This window comes from Theobroma cacao, chromosome 4 (assembly GCF_053813885.1).
Source record: "Theobroma cacao isolate CCN51 chromosome 4, ASM5381388v1, whole genome shotgun sequence".
NCBI classification, from domain to species: Eukaryota; Viridiplantae; Streptophyta; class Magnoliopsida; order Malvales; family Malvaceae; genus Theobroma; species Theobroma cacao.
Genome location: NC_142642.1, coordinates 3,697,407 through 3,720,031, shown reverse-complemented (window position 1 = coordinate 3,720,031; position 22,625 = coordinate 3,697,407). Strand labels below are relative to the sequence as shown.

The 22,625-nt window shown below is 31.7% G+C and overlaps 1 protein-coding gene across 3 annotated transcripts; it reads left to right on the top strand.

The window, feature by feature from the left end:
• Window positions 1–19,523: 19,523 nt before the first annotated feature.
• ATAN11 (Transducin/WD40 repeat-like superfamily protein) lies at window positions 19,524–22,419 on the top strand. Of its 3 annotated transcripts, none has more exons than XM_088805340.1 (2): window positions 19,524–20,692; window positions 22,148–22,419. In XM_088805340.1, the coding sequence occupies exons 1-2, from the start codon at window positions 19,658–19,660 to the stop codon at window positions 22,226–22,228; spliced, it is 1,116 nt and encodes a 371-aa protein (XP_088661466.1). In that variant the 5' UTR covers window positions 19,524–19,657; the 3' UTR covers window positions 22,229–22,419. The 3 variants fall into 3 exon arrangements, with proteins under 3 accessions (XP_088661466.1, XP_007032098.1, XP_017975131.2); XM_007032036.3 differs by lacking the exon at window positions 22,148–22,419 and adding an exon at window positions 21,009–21,812; XM_018119642.2 differs by lacking the exon at window positions 22,148–22,419 and having other exon boundaries at window positions 19,524–20,913.
• Window positions 22,420–22,625: the final 206 nt, after the last annotated feature.

The following is a 22,625-nucleotide window of genomic DNA, read 5'->3' as shown; positions in this document are numbered from 1 at the left end:
AAATCAAATTCATCTTTTAAGATGTATTAAGACAAAAATTTCAATTATTTATCCCATTTAATATGACAAAAATTTTATTAATTTGATTTTAAAAATGTATTTATGTTATGAATATTTGTATGAATATCTATATACATTATATATATCTAGATTTGAATATAAATTAAATTGGATCAATATTAGTATTTAATCCATCTAATCCCTTATGGTACGTTTGGTTGGCGGAATAGATAGGAATGGAATAGAATAGTTATTATGTGGGAATAGAATAAAATAGTTATTACTTAGTTTGGTATGACAAAGGGAATAAGACAGGAATAATTATTATGAATTATTGTAGTGTTTGGTTGGTAACAATAATTTTGGAATAAGAAAGGAATAGAAAATAAAAAGACAAAAACACCCTTTATTATTTATGTGACATTTTATTTTTATTAGATTTTTTAAATATTAATAATCTAGAATTTAATTAAAATATTAATAATTAATCATTTAAATATTAACATTTATTTAATTTAAATATTATTATGATTAATTTTTATTTTATTTTATTTTTAAAATATTAATAATTGATAATTTATTTAAAATATTAATAATTGATAATTTCAATATTAATATTTATTTATAATTTAATTATTTATATTTTAAAATATTAATATTTTATTTAATTTAAATATTATGATGATCAATTATTTTATTTTATTTTATTTTTGAAAATTAATAATTGATTATTTATTTAAAATATTAATAATAGATAATTTAAATATTAATATTTTATTTAATTTAAATATTATTATGATTAATTTTATATTTTATTTTTTAAATATTAATAATTGGTAATTTATTTAAAATATTAATAATTGATGATTTAATTATTAATATTGTTTATCTAATTTAAATGATATTATGTTTATTTATTTTTAATTTATTTTGTTTTTAAATAGGAATAATTTATAATTTATTTTATTAATAATTGATAATTTAAATATTAATATTTTATTTATAATTTAATATTAATATTTTATTAAAAGTTGAAATCAAGTGAGAGAAAGAGGAGAGAGAGAAAAATAATATTTTATACCAATAAAGTTGTAAATTTTAAAACTTGTAAGGGGTATTTTTATTTTTATTAATTTTTGAGTTTATTCCTCAATCATGGAATAGCTAATACCATGAGGGAGGGTGGTATTAGCTATTCCTTGGTTTTGAAGGATTTTGAAGAATAGCCATTCTTATGGAATGGCTATTCCTTGGATCATTTTTCAACCAAACAAATGAACCAAAATTCCTTGAGAATAAAGTCATTCCCCCAACCAAACATGTTATTAGTATTATCTTCAACTTGTAAATTCAATGTAAGTAAGGGGTTATTAGCTTATAAATAGATCCATTCATTTCATTTGTAAATACACACTTAAATAAGATCTTCTTACTCCCTCTAAATACTTCATTTCCCTCTAAATGTTTTCTCTTATATTTCTCTTATAGTTATTCTTTCAGTTATATTTCATAACATGTTATCAGCATGATCCTCTAGTCTCTCAAGTTTTGAAATTATGTTGTTTTCATTATCTCCGAGCTTCAAAAGGATTTCAGTGGTTGATCTTTAATTTCTAGTTATAACAAATCAAGTAAGTGACTTGATATCTCTTTAGTATTTTCATTCCCTAAAAATCAACCTTAATATGAATTTTACTGTCATGTAGTATATATTATATTTTGTCCATTGTTATTAATGAAAAATCATAATGTTCATTCATTGAAGTGAATATGACAAACGAGCTACTAATAAAAAATTATAAATTCATCCAATCTTTGAAGTGAATGCGACATCATTTAATAATTATGATTACCATAATAATTTACACTATCACTATTCTAAAAATAACTTTACCATCAAAAGTGGATGGATAAACTTATCACCAGAAGTGGATGGATAATCTTACCACCATGAGTGAATTGATAATTTCACCATCAAAAGTGGATGGACTAACCTACTAAAAAATGAATAATCTACTAGAAGTGAATAACTCATCATAAGTGGATCACTCACTAAAAGTGGATGGATACTTGTAACCTACTAAAAGTGGATGAATACTTTCAATCTACCAGAAGTAGATAAATAATGAAAAGACAAAAATGAAAAGAATAAAAAAAATATAAAAAATATATTGTCATTGATGTGGCATGAAAGACCATTGGTCACGTACCTATTGTACGTCTTGAATTTTATCAAGCATCACTGAAAACTAAAACATCTTGTGATAATTTTAACCATAGCAAAATTGATATAGCACATCAATATGTTTATCTACCCTGAAAGAGGAATTAATTATATAATTAAAAATGGAATATCCACTGTTGATTTTCTTGTCCTAAAAAAGGAATCGATCTTTTAATTGGTAATGGAAATATCTGAAAATGAACTTAATAGTAATTGGTATATTTTAGTATAACTATATTATGAAAATGCTATAATATATTCTTATTAGATTTAAATGATATGTTATTAATTTGTGTTTTAATTATGTATTTAATGTTTTTTCATGTTAACTTGTAAATTTCTTATTATATATATACTATTTTATTGAAAAAAATGGATATTCATCTTGTTAGATCCAAGATTTATAATGTAAATATATGTTTAGCAGATATTGCTACAATGCACACTATATTTAAAGATAAGAAATATTATTCCACTTAACAACGGAAAAAACCAATGTAAATACAATATTTGATAGTACAAGATTAATTGAAGGCTCCGAAAAAGTTAATATTTAACTACTTTGGAGAATAAAGTTTATAATAGAAGATGTATTATTTTCTATTAAATCTCAAAGAAGTTTATTAAGTTTTAAAGATATTCGTTTGAATAGATATTATATTAAGACAATAATTGAAAAAGACACTTAATATCTCTATATTACATTTATTATCTCAAGTAGAAAGTGTGTGTTGAAAAAATAATTATTTGCATTGTTATCTGGATTAAATTACATAAATATTAGAATTGAAACCCATAGTAAACTAGAAGTTTACTAATGATTTTAATGTTTGGCATGATTGGTTAGACCATCTTGAATCAATAATGATGCAAAAACTTATTAAATATTAATATGATCATTCATTGAAAAACCAAAAGATTTTTTAATCTAATAAAATACTCATGTGTTGTTTGCCTTCAAGGTAAATAATTATAAGGCTATCTCTAGTTAAAGCTGGGGACTGAATTCCTTACGTTTTTTAAGCATATTTGGGGTTATATGTGGATTCGTACATCCACCATGTGAACCATTTAGATATTTTACGATTTTAATCGATACATCGACTAAATGGTTAATGTGTACTGATTACTAACTTGCAATTTGACATTTGCAAGATTAATCGCCCAAATCATTTGTTTAGAAGCATATTTTTCTGACTATATAATCAAGACAATTCGTCTTGATAATGCTGGCGAATTTACATCTCAAACCTTTAATACTGCATATTAGTTGGAATAACTATTGAGGAATCTATTACTTATGTTCATACACAAAACGATCTAGTAGAATCGTTTATTAAATACTTCCAACTATTGTAAGACCATTACTTATGAAATTTAAACTCTCAATTTCTGTTTAGGAATATGACATTTTGGATGTAGCAGCATTTGTATGCATCAGGTCAAACAAGTTATTATAAATTTTTCCTTATATGATTGGTTTATGGTTAGGAACAAAATATTTCTCATTGAAGAATATTTTGATGTGTGGTATATGTTTCAATTGCTTCACCACAATGCATAGAGATGAGTTTTTAAAGGAAGTTAGGAATATATGTTGCATACAAATCTCTATTTGTAATTAAATATTTAAAATTATCAATAGGAGATTTATTCATGTCAAAGTTTGTTGATTGTTATTTTGATAAAACAATTTTTTTCAACATTAGAGGGAGAAAATAAGCTATTGAAAAAAGAAATTTCTCAGAATGAATTATCATTACCTAGTTTTCATCCTTACACAAATCAATATGAACTTGAAGTTTAAAAAATAATTTTTTTACAAAATATAATAAATCAATTACCAGACATATTTATTGACCTAAAGAGAATAACTAAATCTTGTATACCAGTGACAAATGCTCCTATTAGCATTGATGTCACTGTAGGATAAGGTATGCTAAAAGCGTGGAGACCAATTGGTTTCAAAGTTAAAATCCTAGAAAAAGAAAAAGAGTAAATATTCAAGATGGTTAAAAAGAGAAAGTAGAAACTCTAGAAGAGACACTTGACATAATTGATAAAAATTACAGAAGAAATTCAGGTACTTGAAATCATTGAAAATGAAGAGATCTTAATCAATTATGTCATTAAGGGAAAAGATGAAATTAGAATAAAATAAACGTTAACGATATTTTTGTATATAATATAGTGCTCAATGTAATGAAAGAACAATGAGGATCTTGAATTTACATCTATTGAAGAATGTAGACATAAAAATGATTGGTCGATATATAAAGACATAATCAAGGTGGAATTCACTTGCAAAACATGAAGTTTTTGGACTTGTAGTCCATGCACTAAATGGTGTAAAACCAATGGGATATAAATGGGTATTTGTGTGAATATGAAATGAGAAAATTGAGATTATGAAATATAAATAACGACTTGTCGCACAAGGTTTCACCCAAAGATCTAGTATTGAATATTAAGAAATATATTCTCTGTGGTGGATGTAATTACAAATCTATATTAACTAGTCTGGCAATATATGAGAAGATTGGAATGTGTCTAATAAATGTAGCTATAACTTATTTATATGACTTATTTGATATCGATATTTATATGAGAAATCCTAAAGGAATTGCTTGAAGTACAAAATTTGAATTTTTGAAAAATTTATTTGATTAAATTAAATGAATATGTATATGGATTAAAGTGATTCAGACACATGTGATATACTCACCTTAGTAAATATTTGTTGAAAGAAGGTTATAAAAATGATTTTATATGTCCATGCGTTTTTACAAAAAGATTCATATCTAAATTTGTGATAATTGCTATTTATGTTGATAACTTAAACATTATTGAAACTTCTGAAGAGTTATCAAAAACCATGGATTACTTAAAAAAAGAGTTTAAGATAAATGACCTTGGAAAAACAAAATTTTATTTGAGTCTTCAGATTGAACACTTGATAAATGAAGTTTTTATCCATCAATCTAATTATATAGTAAAAATGCTAAAACAATTTTCTATGAACAAAACACATTTATTGAGTTCATCAATGATTGTAAAGTCATTAGATGTGAAAAAAAAAGACCATTTCCGACCTCGTGAAAATAATAAAAAACTTCTTAGTTTTGAAGTACTATATCTTAGTGTAATTGGAGTATTGATGTATCTTGCTAGCAATACACTACTTAATATATCATTTGCTGTGAATTTATTAGCAAGATATAATTTTTCTCTAACTTGAAGAATGAAATTAAACATATATTTCGATATTTTCGAAAAACAATGGATATGAGCTTATATTATTCAAAAATATTAAAATCAAATTTTATTGGTTATGCAGATACAGAATATTCATACAATCCACACAAGGCTTGATCCCATATAGGTTTTTTATTCATATATGGAGGTATGATTATTTCATAGTGTTTTGCAAAACAAACTATAGTTGTTACTTCTTCTAACCATGTAAAGATTTTAGTAATTCATGAGGTAAGTTGTGAATGTGTCTTGATTTGTAATTCAACATATTCGAAAAACGTGCGACTTGTCAACTAAGAAGGAAATGCTAACAACATTATATGAGGATAATACTGCTTGCATAGCGCAATTAAAGGAATGATACATTAAAAGTGATTGAACAAAACATATTTCGCCAAAATTCTTCTTCACTCATGATCTCCAAGAAAATGGTGATATTAGTGTTCAACAAATATGTTCAAATGAGAATTTAGGAAATTTGTTCACTAAAGCCCTTCCTACTTCAACATTTAAAAAATTGATACAAAAGATCGGAATGCGTCGTTTTAAAGATCTTAAATAATGCAGTTATCAGGAAGAGTAAAATACGCATTGTACTCTTTTCCTTCATCAAGGTTTTTCCCAATAGATTTTTCTTGATAAGGTTTTTAATGAGGCAGTGTAACAACCCCTCTTTAGTCGCTATTGGCATCCGAGACTTCCGAAGAATTTTCGCTACGTCCTGAACAAACCTCATTTAAGACTTCTGCTAGATTCATTAAATACATATAATCACGTGCATAAGCGAATATTAATAATTAAACTACTATCTACTCCATTCAAAATAATAACAATTCACGTTTATGAGTTAATAATATTTTTCAACATCTAGCAATTTCGTTCTGATACAACCCTAAACAGCGGAGCGACTCTGAGTGGGGTTAGGAAATGCCTTTACCTACTTCTGCGGTGGTTCGTACGCACTGATGACTACACGTTAGACTGATCTCTATATGCAGAAAAGGGAAATAAAAGGGGTGTGAGTCTCAGACTCAGTGAACATCATTGACCCCTTGAGCAGGCGAGGAGGGAAAACAAATATAAAGGTGGAATGTTTATAAATCCAAGAGCAAGCATAAAAAATACATTCCATACAATTGAGAGATTTTGTTTTTTATACCTTGCAATTCTTAAAAATAATAATTCACAAGTAGACATATATGAAAACAGTTGTATATAAGGTATTAGAAAATCTTTCAACCTCGACATCCAGTCAACATTTAAATTTAGTGATAAGTGAAAAATGAAGAGTCTCAAATATAAAAAGGAAAAATAATTGATCACCAATGAATATGTAAATTTTACTTGCCATTAAATAAAAATTTTCAAGTGTTAATGCCATGCATAGTAAAATAAAAATCCATAAAGAAGCATCATCTTCGGGTAGGATTTATATAACCCTTAGGCTTACTTTTCCGACATCATCACCTACTCGTGGGAATTGCCCACGACACCAAACGAATCAAGGCTTCAGGTCCCCTTTTTTACCTACTCGTGGAAACTCCCCACTCCACCATACATAAATCGGGCTTCAAGTCCTCCTTTACCTACTCGTGAAAACTACCCATGCCACCATACATAAATTGGAATTTTAGGTCTCCATTTTTAAATAAAATATCAATAATCGACAATTATAACTTTATGCACAAAGACCACACTTGACTTGGAATGGTAATATGTCACGACCCGGAACTCCCCATCGAGTCCGTGACAATCGCCGCGAAGCCTCGACAAACATTCTTCACCCCGAATGTCGATCGAAACCTCGCAAGGCTCTCGTATCAGCTTTCGCACTTCCCCAGTGAGCAATAGTTATCAAATAATCAAAATACGAAGGATTACAAATCATTTCCAAATCATAACATAACATTTTTTTTTTATTTTGCTCACAGGGGCATTTTTGTCATTTTTGTCGAAAACCTCGAAACTTGCTAAAAATGTAGTAGGTAAGCCGAAAATATATATTTAATGATTTAAAAACAAAATAAGTATCTAAAATGTTCATTTGAAAGTAAATTGTTAACAACTAGTACTATTCAAAAATAATCAATAAAATATTCTATTTTCTCATAAAATAAATTTTTATAAAAATGTTCGTAAATAATTTTTTCGCACATGAAAGTAAAGTAAAAATTGTATGAATAGAAATACAGATAACCAAAATATAAGTTTTGATCTGCAATGACACGTGGGCTCCAATTGACCAAGAGGATGTAAGACTGTGAACTCTTACTTTCTATAATGTAGTTCCGAGCTTAGTTCTCGTCCTACTCCACTATCTACAAACTGTCCTGAGCCTGAAAAATATATAGGAAGAAGGGGTGAGATTTTATAATCCCAGTGAGTAAACAGATACCATCTAAAGTATCTAAAGCCGAGTAAATGGAGACAATTAAAATAAGTCATCATACCGTAATTTCATTACCTTTCAGTTCATTTCAACCAAATAAAATCAATCCATATAAATCAAGTAATCAACTTGGCTTATGAATTTCTTAAAACTTTGGCTCGTGCCAAAACTCATACTCAGTGATACCTTGCGCAGGGCATCCAACCGAGTCCGCCAAGGCTGTTAAAATTTCATATACACTTAAAATATATTTTTAGTTTGAGAAAAATACAGCCGTTCCTTGGCGTTGGCTGAGTTCCCCTTCACGTGGTGGTTTAGCGTGAAGTGAACCCTAAACTTTACCCCAGGAGATACCCTACGCGCCTCTCCGTTCGAGGTAATAATATAATGGAGTTTACCGTGCCCCTCTAATAGGCTGGTCCACGGAACCCCATCTGCAGTAAATAATTAATATATACTCCACCAATTTAATAAAATTCATTCTAGCATGACATGGCAATTTATCGCAATCTAGCCTCTCAAGGCTGAATACACAATACAAATAATTCTGACACCAAAATCAATTTAGCCATTTATGCTCATATATTGTCATAAGCCATTCAATTTAAAACCATAAATTTACAACACAAGCAGACAGTCTCCAATTACTCTATTTTCAAAACCAGTATTCGATTTTCAGCAAATTTATAAAATCATTTTATAAAATCACAATTTCTCCTAAAACATAGCAATTTACCATTTAAACCCATTTTTCATAAAATCACACAGTTGTATAAAACTACTATAGATAATTAAGACGATAATAAGTTTACTCACAGTATTAGGAGTAGAAATACTCCTATCTTCCGCCCTCGGGTGCAGTCTCTTACCCGAAACAATTGAGTCACCACCTATCCATAATCCATGACACAAAATTCAATAAATTGTGTCAATTTATCATAAATTATTTCAGGCTCTTACCCATGCGTATGCACTAGATAGGATTTGAAATGTCTAGACAATCGCTTAATTGCGGTGTCCGACCTAACTCGCCTATACACGGTGTAAATTCCTAAAATCCCCAATTCGACTCCAATTCCATCCATTTCAATTTCAATTGTCCAATTATATCCACAATACCTCAATGACTGTGAATTTGGTCCAATTTATCAGTCCAGACTATAAATTACGCTTTTACCCCTAATGGGTAAAAATTTCAATTTATTGCACCGAAAATTCCCATTTAATTTCCAACCTCATAATTCATCATTTTTCCACCCAATTCTCTTAAAATAAAGTCAACCTCATCCTCACATACCATTGGCTAGATTTGGCCTAGGGAAATTCATGGAGAAGATAAATATTTTTCTTGTTGTTTTACTCATAAACATGCTAAACAAACACTAAACACTAACATAGCTCAAAATCAAATTTATCTAACAACTTTCTCTCTCTAAACCCATATGACCAGAATTCAAATCATCCTCAAATCACATGATTCAACCATGAAAAATGATGGAAAATGCATGGGAAAGGTAAAGCACAAGACAAATTTAAGAAATGTTACCTTTTTTTCACTTGATTTTTTAATTTCCACCTATTTTCCCTTTAAATTTCTTAGCTAGGGTTTTATTTTCTCCTTTCTCTCTCTTGTTTCTTGCTTGGCCGAATGTTGAAGAAGAAGAATGGGTGGGCTGATTTTTTTATGCCTTTTTTATTGTTTAATGAAATAATATTATTTTATTCATATTTTAAATATTTTATTAATTCATTTTTTTTTCTAGCCATCCATTTGTCCTACTTTTTCCACCATGCATTCCCTTTGACTTATCCAAGTCTTAAGTGAAATTTCCAGATTTTTCCAAAGTTTTGGTGGAGCAAATTCTTCAAAATTACACTTTTGCCCCCGAACTTTTCAAAAATTACATTTTTGCCCCAAAAATTGAAAATTTTCCATAATGCATAATTTGCACTCCTCATACTCATTTCACACTCCAAATAATTAAATTTGATCAAAATCCTTTCAAAAATTAAATTTTCGATTCCAGATGGCAAAATTACCATTTTACCCTTTTACTCCAAATTATACTGAAATTAAAATTTTTCACTTCTAAACTTCAAATCTTACTCCAATAAGTCAAATGGGGCCAAAAATCTTTTCTAAAAATTTCCATTTTGTCCCCAGCTGGCAAATGACCATTTTGCCCCTAGATAGCGAAAATTCCAGTTTGACTCCAAATTGATCCTCAAACTCCGAATCACCATATTAAACCATTCTGGGACTTTAAAATTCTTAATTTCATCGTAAATTCTCTATTTGATCTAGTTCGAAGTTTAAATCAACTTTGTTGTACGTCTAGGTATAATACCGACTTTTGTAAATTTTTTTCGGGACTATCTTAGCATGCAAACATGCTATCCATCACATGTATGTCATGACAATTATTTTTATAGAGTCGGGCTTGTCATCTTCTCCCCCACTTGAATCAACCATATGATCTTTCTTCATGACTGATTTCGACATCCGGCTAAATATTAATATTTTAAAAATTTTATCTTGTCTCCTTGGTACATGAAATACCTTATTATGCCTCACTTGACTTCTGAATCGCCTTTTATCTCACAAATTCTCCTCTAATAAAATTATTATTATTTTATTGTTATTTTCTCACTTGCGAAATATTTTATCCTAAACTACTCCTTTCGTCTTTTATCACTTTTAAACATTTAATTGACCTCAATTTGCATTCGATCAACTTTATTTATCACCATATCAAAGTATGGGGTATTTCAATCTCCCCCACTTAAATAGAATTCGTCCTCGAATTCCTGTTGATGTTGCGTTACCAATCTCCTTCTATGATCCTACTCCTTGTTCCTTCTATAGGGACATTCAATTTATTTCCCTCGTTCACCTTCAGTTCAATTAAATGCTTTATTTAAGGCAATTATCATCCTTTGGAACCGGATCAGTAATACTTTTCACAACCATGATCTCTTATATCTAGACACTAAGCATGCCTTTATCTCCATTATTACATTTGAACCATAACTTCATCTCAATTATACCGATTTCGATCACATATCATACTTACTTATGTATACCTAATCATCATTTTATTAATTCACTGCGTACCAAATTTCTCAACCTTGATTCATCCATCTTATACTGGTCTATACACTTCCTTTAATAGAGTTCCATTAAGAACTTAAACAATTCAAGGTTTACCTTCAAAGTCACTCATAACTTTAATCGTTCATTGCATGTCCGTTAACACTTTAGCTCACTGACCTCTCTGGACACTATTTCAAAATCTCCCAATTACTGAGAACCATTCTTCACTTTAGTTAGTAAAATTATCAATTTCATATATACATAGATACATGCATTTTCAAATGTCAACATCTCTCTTTATATATAGGAATCCATGTGTTCACATGCCTTGGACTACATTCCCCCTTTATTCATCCGTATCCCAATCCTAGTTTCAATATAATAATTCTTATAGTGCATGTCAACCTTCTTATTATACTTGTGTATAACTTCATATCATTCATATCATTTCCAACCATATGTTTGAGTTTCCTTATACTATATATCATTCATCACAATGTCATCTCCATTGAATTATAATCTATTATGCGTGTATGCTTTATAATCCTATTGATGCCTCAAAGATTTATCTCAACTTGATCATTGCATCTCATGCAATACCACAATTCCTAAGAGTCATCCTTTTTGTCCTTAATCATCTTTCATGCCTCTATATTACCTTGTATCTTTCTTGCATTACGATATTGATTTGTCACTTAAGTCTCAAACCCATTTGAATCATGTATGCCTTAAGCATTTTCGAATTCCAATTTCCATAATATATTAGGAAAGTTTCATTATCTGACTTCATTTTCAAGGTCAACTTCTATCATCCTTTGTTCCACTCCTTCATATGAACATAACATCATTCTTCCTTAACTAATTTATAATTTGTACTTGAAATTGTAAAACTTAAAACTAGATTATCCTCAAGTATTTTTCAATACTAATACTAATATCACTCTCAGCTTACAACTTCTTTTTATAATCACATAACTTAGTGCTTGCTTTAACGAGATCCAGAGCAAAACTTCTCTTGAGTATTTCCTTGGGAATATCTATCTTAAACTTATGTCTCACAGCATGTGATCCCTTAACTTGTGATTTTGCCGTTAGGCTTCTCAACAAGTTTTAAAAATTTTACGTTTCATACTTGCTGTGTATGATTAGAATCTCTTCTCAAAGATGTTTATGTATTCCTAAAACATTTACTCTTAAAGATATATAAATACATACTCATCCATTCAACTCCTAACTCATCTTCATAAGTTTCTAGGGTGCCACACAATTAGCCTCATGTTGTTACTAACCCTTGTCATTTTACTGTATCAAAACAGATATTACAAATTCTCATAATGATATTCTATATAAACTGATTTTCTATACCAGTCTCGTAATTCTTCCTTCACACTTTCATTATTTGGTATCTCATCTCAATATAGTCATCTCAAGAATCTTTCAAAAAAATTTTTTTTTTTTATATGCCTCTATACAAGGCAATAAAGAAGTTTTTCAATTCATTTGGGTAAACATTCTCCAGAATATTTAAGACTCCCAGATAACAAAACACAATGACCAACAACCAAAATTCAATTTGTAAGCTCATTATCGTGTCACTCCCATCTTACTCATGCATCATAAGCGTGAGGTATTTGGAGCAGTATAGCGTTGAACAGTCAATGCTGAAGTATTGTAGCTATTAGAAATTTTCTCATCAAAGCTATTTGTCTGCATTGAAAGTCACCACATCAATCATTCTCAACCAGTGGTTTCCCTTTTAGATATATATCATGAGTTCCATAAGTATAGGTACCTTCTATTTTCTTATCATACACATTAAGCCAGATTAATACTTCCATCTCATGTCATCTTTTGACTTTTATCAACATTCATAAAATTCCACCTCAAAACATCCTTTCCATACAGTGTAATAAATTCATGATAAATATACCACTCCACACATAAGTTGCTTACTATCTACAACTTTCCTCAAATTTATTGTCATCCCTATCCAATTATCTTCTTGACTTTCGGTATAATTAACTACGAAAATAGCCCGGCTTCCTCCTCACTTTATTCTCACAATCCTTACTGAATCAAAACTTTATATTCCCCATATTCCATAATTTAACTTCATTGGGTTATATTTGTGCCCAACTATTATCTCATATTGTCATAACATCACTGAATAATCCCCTTCATGCTTAAATTATAATCATTAATGTAATCACATTATCCATTCCGAATGTCATTTATGACCTTATTGCTTCCTTCTATAACTTTCCTCAATAATTATATCACCAATTTATCTCTGTTACACTAAAAGATTCCCATATACCTTCAGTTACTTAAACAGCCATTTTATAATACGTTCTAGTCCTATACTTTAAAAGCCAAACTATTTTTACTTCTTTGTATAGATAATTATTATCTCTTTTACACAACATTTACTTAGAGTTAAGGTAGTGTAAAATCCTACGAAAATATTACATGTCCTTGGGATCATCATCTTAATCTGATCTTATCGGAAGATTTTACTCCGAGTCCTCCTGAAGATCCTCTTCTGGGTTTTCCTCCTCTTGAGATTTTTTTCCTTTGCTCCTCAATCCAAGCTTGTTGTATTCTCCTATACTCTTCATCACTCACGGGTGCAGCATTTCTTCCACAACCGGGAGGAAAATGTCGTACACTTGACACTTTTCTAAGGGGTCTACTTGCCACTGTTATTTTCTCCTTATCCTTTTCTGGTTGTCCCCTTACATTTCTCCCACAGCCTGGTGGAAAGTGTCGGACTACTCTCACGCTCTTCCTAAAACGAATACCTCATTCGGCTATCCTTAATTTCCCCCTTTCTTTAGCATATTCCTTAGATTCTCTCAAAAGGGAACCTGTCATGCTTACATTAATATTATTACTATCTGCACTTTTTGGACTACTCGGTTCGAGCTGCCATCGGCTCCTAGCAGTAGAATCTAGCGATCCCTCGCTATCACTATGAGAGGTATCGAGACTACCACCTCTTCTAGACATGGTGTGTATGTCACCAGTGTACCTCAAAACCTATATGCAATCAAATAGTAATTGTTTAATTATTTATGCATCTCAAAAGTAGGTAAATTTCTATGTAGATGCATATATTCTATTCAATCTAACATAACTTAACTTAACTTAACTGGATTTGGGGCCACGCAGTGTCAATGTGGATTTCTTAAAACAACTTTAAAACCAAAGACTTTAAAATCCAAAGCTTTAAAATCAAAAAATCTGATCTTTAAACCATGCTCTGATACCAATAAAATTGTCACGACCCGGAACTCCCCATCGAGTCCGTGACAATCGCCGCGAAGCCTCGACAAACATTCTTCACTCCGAATGTCGATCGAAACCTCGCAAGGCTCTCGTATCAGCTTTCGCACTTCCCCAGTGAGCAATAGTTATCAAATAATCAAAATACGAAGGATTACAAATCATTTCCAAATCATAACATAACATTTTTTTTTTATTTTGCTCACAGGGGCATTTTTGTCATTTTTGTCGAAAACCTCGAAACTTGCTAAAAATGTAGTAGGTAAGCCGAAAATATATATTTAATGATTTAAAAACAAAATAAGTATCTAAAATGTTCATTTGAAAGTAAATTGTTAACAACTAGTACTATTCAAAAATAATCAATAAAATATTCTATTTTCTCATAAAATAAATTTTTATAAAAATGTTCGTAAATAATTTTTTCGCACATGAAAGTAAAGTAAAAATTGTATGAATAGAAATACAGATAACCAAAATATAAGTTTTGATCTGCAATGACACGTGGGCTCCAATTGACCAAGAGGATGTAAGACTGTGAACTCTTACTTTCTATAATGCAGTTCCGAGCTTAGTTCTCGTCCTACTCGACTATCTACAAACTGTCCTGAGCCTGAAAAATATATAGGAAGAAGGGGTGAGATTTTATAATCCCAGTGAGTAAACAGATACCATCTAAAGTATCTAAAGCCGAGTAAATGGAGACAATTAAAATAAGTCATCATACCGTAATTTCATTACCTTTCAGTTCATTTCAACCAAATAAAATCAATCCATATAAATCAAGTAATCAACTTGGCTTATGAATTTCTTAAAACTTTGGCTCGTGCCAAAACTCATACTCAGTGATACCTTGCGCAGGGCATCCAACCGAGTCCGCCAAGGCTGTTAAAATTTCATATACACTTAAAATATATTTTTAGTTTGAGAAAAATACAGCCGTTCCTTGGCGTTGGCTGAGTTCCCCTTCACGTGGTGGTTTAGCGTGAAGTGAACCCTAAACTTTACCCCAGGAGATACCCTACGCGCCTCTCCGTTCGAGGTAATAATATAATGGAGTTTACCGTGCCCCTCTAATAGGCTGGTCCACGGAACCCCATCTGCAGTAAATAATTAATATATACTCCACCAATTTAATAAAATTCATTCTAGCATGACATGGCAATTTATCGCAATCTAGCCTCTCAAGGCTGAATACACAATACAAATAATTCTGACACCAAAATCAATTTAGCCATTTATGCTCATATATTGTCATAAGCCATTCAATTTAAAACCATAAATTTACAACACAAGCAGACAGTCTCCAATTACTCTATTTTCAAAACCAGTATTCGATTTTCAGCAAATTTATAAAATCATTTTATAAAATCACAATTTCTCCTAAAACATAGCAATTTACCATTTAAACCCATTTTTCATAAAATCACACAGTTGTATAAAACTACTATAGATAATTAAGACGATAATAAGTTTACTCACAGTATTAGGAGTAGAAATACTCCTATCTTCCGCCCTCGGGTGCAGTCTCTTACCCGAAACAATTGAGTCACCACCTATCCATAATCCATGACACAAAATTCAATAAATTGTGTCAATTTATCATAAATTATTTCAGGCTCTTACCCATGCGTATGCACTAGATAGGATTTGAAATGTCTAGACAATCGCTTAATTGCGGTGTCCGACCTAACTCGCCTATACACGGTGTAAATTCCTAAAATCCCCAATTCGACTCCAATTCCATCCATTTCAATTTCAATTGTCCAATTATATCCACAATACCTCAATGACTGTGAATTTGGTCCAATTTATCAGTCCAGACTATAAATTACGCTTTTACCCCTAATGGGTAAAAATTTCAATTTATTGCACCGAAAATTCCCATTTAATTTCCAACCTCATAATTCATCATTTTTCCACCCAATTCTCTTAAAATAAAGTCAACCTCATCCTCACATACCATTGGCTAGATTTGGCCTAGGGAAATTCATGGAGAAGATAAATATTTTTCTTGTTGTTTTACTCATAAACATGCTAAACAAACACTAAACACTAACATAGCTCAAAATCAAATTTATCTAACAACTTTCTCTCTCTAAACCCATATGACCAGAATTCAAATCATCCTCAAATCACATGATTCAACCATGAAAAATGATGGAAAATGCATGGGAAAGGTAAAGCACAAGACAAATTTAAGAAATGTTACCTTTTTTTCACTTGATTTTTTAATTTCCACCTATTTTCCCTTTAAATTTCTTAGCTAGGGTTTTATTTTCTCCTTTCTCTCTCTTGTTTCTTGCTTGGCCGAATGTTGAAGAAGAAGAATGGGTGGGCTGATTTTTTTATGCCTTTTTTATTGTTTAATGAAATAATATTATTTTATTCATATTTTAAATATTTTATTAATTCATTTTTTTTTCTAGCCATCCATTTGTCCTACTTTTTCCACCATGCATTCCCTTTGACTTATCCAAGTCTTAAGTGAAATTTCCAGATTTTTCCAAAGTTTTGGTGGAGCAAATTCTTCAAAATTACACTTTTGCCCCCGAACTTTTCAAAAATTACATTTTTGCCCCAAAAATTGAAAATTTTTCATAATGCATAATTTGCACTCCTCATACTCATTTCACACTCCAAATAATTAAATTTGATCAAAATCCTTTCAAAAATTAAATTTTCGATTCCAGATGGCAAAATTACCATTTTACCCTTTTACTCCAAATTATACTGAAATTAAAATTTTTCACTTCTAAACTTCAAATCTTACTCCAATAAGTCAAATGGGGCCAAAAATCTTTTCTAAAAATTTCCATTTTGTCCCCAGCTGGCAAATGACCATTTTGCCCCTAAATAGCGAAAATTCCAGTTTGACTCCAAATTGATCCTCAAACTCCGAATCACCATATTAAACCATTCTGGGACTTTAAAATTCTTAATTTCATCGTAAATTCTCTATTTGATCTAGTTCGAAGTTTAAATCAACTTTGTTGTACGTCTAGGTATAATACCGACTTTTGTAAATTTTTTTCGGGACTATCTTAGCATGCAAACATGCTATCCATCACATGTATGTCATGACAATTATTTTTATAGAGTCGGGCTTGTCATCTTCTCCCCCACTTGAATCAACCATATGATCTTTCTTCATGACTGATTTCGACATCCGGCTAAATATTAATATTTTAAAAATTTTATCTTGTCTCCTTGGTACATGAAATACCTTATTATGCCTCACTTGACTTCTGAATCGCCTTTTATCTCACAAATTCTCCTCTAATAAAATTATTATTATTTTATTGTTATTTTCTCACTTGCGAAATATTTTATCCTAAACTACTCCTTTCGTCTTTTATCACTTTTAAACATTTAATTGACCTCAATTTGCATTCGATCAACTTTATTTATCACCATATCAAAGTATGGGGTATTTCATAATAGGTCCTACCTAGCATATTTCAATCACGTTCAAATGAAAATCATTGCCCTTTTAATGCATTTACAAAACATAATAGTTTGTAAACAATATAATCACAAATCAATGTTGTATATATTTTATCATCAAATTCCATGGGTCAATACAAAAGCCATTGGCCTAAACATCACACAAACTTGCAAGGTATGATTTTGAAGTAAAGGGCTAGTCAAAAGTTTGTTTCCTCGTATTTAAAAACATGTAGATATATATATTTATATATATAAAAAAAACGGATTAAAATCTTTATCACAAACACAAATAACCTAAGGCTTTCTACTAACTCATACTGTCTACAATTTCGTCAATTATGAAGTGTAACATATATAATATGTTATAGAAATATAGTTTTAAAATTTAGCACCCACTCACCTCACAATAGTGGGATGCTACTTCGCTATTGTTTTGCTCATGTATTTAGCTATTCTCTCTTCCTTTTCATTTTTTTTCTCCTTCTCCCCTTGCTGCAGATCTTCCTACTAGTCGGCGCTTCTCTTTCTCTTCTGGCATCGTCGTTGCTTTCTCTTTCTTTCTACTTCTTTTTCTTTCTTTTTCCTTCCCTCTCCTTCTTCTCCTCGACGCTGTTGCTCCCTCTCTCCTTCTTTTTCTTTTTCTCTTCTCCTTGAGACGTCGTTCCCCCTCTATTTTCTTATTTCCTTCTCCTTTCTCTCCCTCGGGTCCCCACTATTTTTCTTCTTTTTCTTGACCGGCCCCCCCATCCTTTCTTCTCTCATTCTTGTCTTTTCTCCCTTTTTCCTTCTTCCAATGCCAGCTTAACTTTTCTTCTTTTTTTCTCTCTCTCTCCTTTCTTCTTCTTTCTTTTCTTTTCTCTTTTGTATTTTCCCTGCTCTTTTTTTTTTCTCCACATGCCGGCCCCTACCTACTTCTTTAAATGAGAAAGGTGTTACAGGTAGTATTTCAAAAGCGTATTCTTGAAAAGAATTATGTACTATTTTTTCTTTACTCGAATTTTTTTTCATGAGGTTTTTTCTTAATAAGGTTTTAACGAAGTATATTATTAATATAATAGATATTCAAGGAGTGTTATGAATATTTTTGTGAATATCCATTTACTTTTTTTATATATAGATTTGAATGTAAATTAGATTGGATTAACATTAAGACTTAATCCATCTAATCCCTTATATTATTTTTATCTTATAAATTCAATCTAGATATGTGGTTATTAGCGTATTAAAATGTTCTTTCAGTCATATTTCATAACAATTTATAAATAATTAACTTAATTATAAATTGATATATCCTAGATTATAATTTTCATTTTTTAGTTTTTTCAATAAATATTTACAAAGGATAAAAAGTTTTTTATTTGGCATAATATCTAAAATAATCTCTAAATTATTTAAGAAAATTTAATTAAATCTTTATTTTTATTATGTTTAATCAAGTCTTATACTTTTATTTTGAATTAATAAGTTCTCTCGATTACCGTTTGATTAAATATTTTTAATCAAAATACCATTAATTATTTTATGCTATTTAACAATATCAATATGCCGTTATAAATAATAATATAACATGTTGATTTAGTATAATGATATGACCACATTATATTTTTCACTTTTTATATTAATGTCATATGGTATAAAATAATAAGTGATATTTTAATAAATAATAGTTAGTTAACCGTTAATCATAAAACGTTTATATGATTAAAAATAAAAATAATTACAAATAATAAAATAATAATAATTTATGTAAATTTTTTTAAATAATTAATAATATTTTTCAATTTTCAGATATAAAAAGAAAAAAAAGAAAATTCCTTACGAAAAGTCAAAACAAAAATGGCAGACGTTATCTAGTGTGCTCTAATATTGTTCGTATGAATTCTAATCCAAAATTTCTCTGGTACTGGGGAAGAAGCAGCAGTCTAAGTAATAAGAAAAGCAAGAGAGGGGTGGGGCGAGGATGGGTGCCATCAGCGATCCGAACCCGGAGGGTTCAGACGAGCAGCAGAAACGATCGGAGATATACACGTACGAGGCCCCGTGGCACATCTACGCCATGAACTGGAGCGTCCGCCGAGACAAGAAGTACCGCCTCGCCATCGCCAGCCTGCTCGAGCAGTATCCCAACCGACTCGAGATCGTCCAGCTCGACGACTCCAACGGCGAGATCCGCTCCGACCCGAATCTATCTTTCGACCATCCCTATCCCCCCACCAAGACAATCTTCATTCCTGACAAGGAGTGCCAGAAGCCCGACCTTCTCGCCACCTCCTCCGACTTCCTACGCATTTGGCGCATCTCCGACGATCACTCCCGCGTCGAACTCAAGTCTCTCCTTAACGGCAACAAGAACAGCGAGTTCTGCGGTCCGCTCACCTCCTTCGATTGGAACGAGGCGGAGCCCAAGCGTATCGGCACTTCCTCCATCGACACTACCTGCACTATCTGGGACATCGAGCGGGAGACTGTCGACACCCAGCTTATCGCCCATGACAAGGAGGTTTATGATATCGCCTGGGGCGGCGTTGGTGTTTTTGCTTCTGTCTCCGCCGACGGTTCCGTTAGGGTTTTCGACCTGCGCGACAAGGAGCACTCCACCATCATTTATGAGAGCTCGGAGCCCGATACCCCGCTTGTCCGGTTGGGGTGGAATAAGCAGGACCCTAGATTCATGGCCACCATCATAATGGACAGCGCCAAGGTGGTTGTGCTGGATATCCGCTTCCCCACACTGCCAGTAGTTGAGCTTCAGAGGCATCAGGCAAGCGTCAACGCCATCGCCTGGGCTCCTCACAGCTCCTGCCATATTTGCACCGCCGGGGATGATTCCCAGGCCTTGATTTGGGATTTGTCTTCCATGGGTCAGCCTGTGGAGGGCGGGCTTGATCCCATTCTTGCCTACACCGCTGGGGCTGAAATCGAGCAGTTGCAGTGGTCTTCTTCCCAGCCTGATTGGGTTGCCATCGCCTTCTCCACCAAGCTTCAGATTCTCAGGGTATGAATGAATGGGATGGGTGTATTGGGTTGTGTTCATGCTAAATTGCTAATTCATAGTGTACTAATTGTAACTTAGTCTATAGGAATAGCAAGATTGCTGTTGTCGTTTTGTCTGTCTGTAGCCGACTAAAAGTCCAAAACTGTTTCGGTTTTCCTTTTGCGATTTCACCTGTTGCTTTGTTTGTCTTCAGAAACATGCTTGATAGTTGATTGATCCCATCTCCTTGCTCACGATTATACCAATTTCTTTATTCTGCTCTGTTTTTAGTGTTTCCTTTTCCTTTACATCCAAACCTTTCCCTGTTTTGTTGTAGTTGTGAGAGCAAAAGAGCTGCAGACTCATATTTTTAGAACGCTTGGGAAGCGGTGTGATTTATGGACCCTGAAATGAAATACAAGAACCAGAAGACAACTCTTTGCTGTTTGGTTTATGCAACATAACCATTACCGTTCTGTTAAACAAGTCAGTGTGAGTGTGTTTTGAGTCTATTTGCTTGTGTGAAAAGTTTGATTAGTTGCTATCTGTGACAATTGACAATGCAGTAGTTGGAGGCATGAAGATGCGGGTTGGGTACCCCCGGCTGCTTTGAGATGCTTCTTTTAATGATAAACTAGCTTTAGCTGTACAACTGCTATGAGGATGACTAAGTTCTTGATTGATGGTATTGAAAACCAAATCAGTTATAGATTATAGATGGAGGAAGAGCTTTAGAATACAATATAGCAATGTCATTAATGGCCAACTACATGACTAGAAGACACCATTGGTTCATGTGGAGTGAAATCTAATGACAGTATTTCTATAAGGAAGAAACATAGTAAAGGGTGGGCAGTACGAGGATGAGTTGGAGACTGAAAAGAAAGGACTGAGAAAGTATATGCATGGTCATTGGTAGAGCAATATCAGACATCTGCTGTTAGGTCTCTGACCTCTAGCAGTTGTTTTAGTCTTGGTTTAGTTGGATTAAATTAATTGAGAAGTATATTTTGTATCACCATTTTTTGTTAAACACAATGAGAGGGTTTTCAGAGATGTATTGAAAAACTTTTAGTATGTCTATGCTCTGGAGAGTCCATTGTGATCATATCTAAATAGATACATGATAAACTTTTGCTAATTATTATCTTTTACGTTTGGAGCATATGGTTGCTATTAACAGTGTCAATTTCTTATTAATGGTTTGCGGCATCCTTGCTGGGACTTGAGATTGGGAAGTGGACAGAATGTAAGTATGACTAAGTGCATAGTTTCTTTGATTTGCCTGTATGAGTTTATCTCAACCTTGGCCATGCATGGTAAAAATTTGGCTCCAAAGTTTATGAATTTGAACTGGGAAGTTAGATAGGATGCCAGTAATTATCTGCACTTTTTTAATATTTCCCGTTTACTAGGCTAATAGGCTATTAATAACGTTTTCTTAGTCTAATCTAGTTAGTGTGGTCTTACAAGCAGGGGCAAGAAGGAAGTAAGGACCAGAGGTGGCGATGGCCCTCCAAAAGTTATGAAATTCGTACATTTTATCTTGCAAATTAGGCCAAATTCAAAAAGTTATTTATGTTCTCCCCCCCCCTCCTCCACCCAAACCAAAATTGTTAACCTTATAGTATTTAAAATTCTGTGTTTTATATTGGCGGCCCCCCACTTAATTAATCTTGGCTCCACCACTACTTACAGGATTCAACTTGCTCAATTTCAGGCACTGCGAAATAAGTTGCATTCGACAATTGCAGAGAACTTTGATAAACTTGACCTTAAAAATCCTCTTTCTGTTTCTTTTTTCCGGCATTCATCAGTTCCATGCATGTTAATACAGTCAGGGTAGATGAAGCAGGAAATAGTTCATATAAAGATGTTTTAAAGGATGATTAATTAATTCTTAAATGATTTAATTTAGCATCTGTGCTGACTGTGGACATTTTTAATCATCTGA

Coding starts and splice junctions, on each gene's coding strand:
- ATAN11 (XM_088805340.1), top strand. CDS start 19,658: ATGGGTGCCATCAGCGATCCGAACCCGGAGGGTTCAGACGAGCAGCAG. Junction 20,693..22,147: donor CCAAGCTTCAGATTCTCAGG/GTATGAATGAAT, acceptor TCTTACAAGCAG/GGGCAAGAAGGAAGTAAGGA.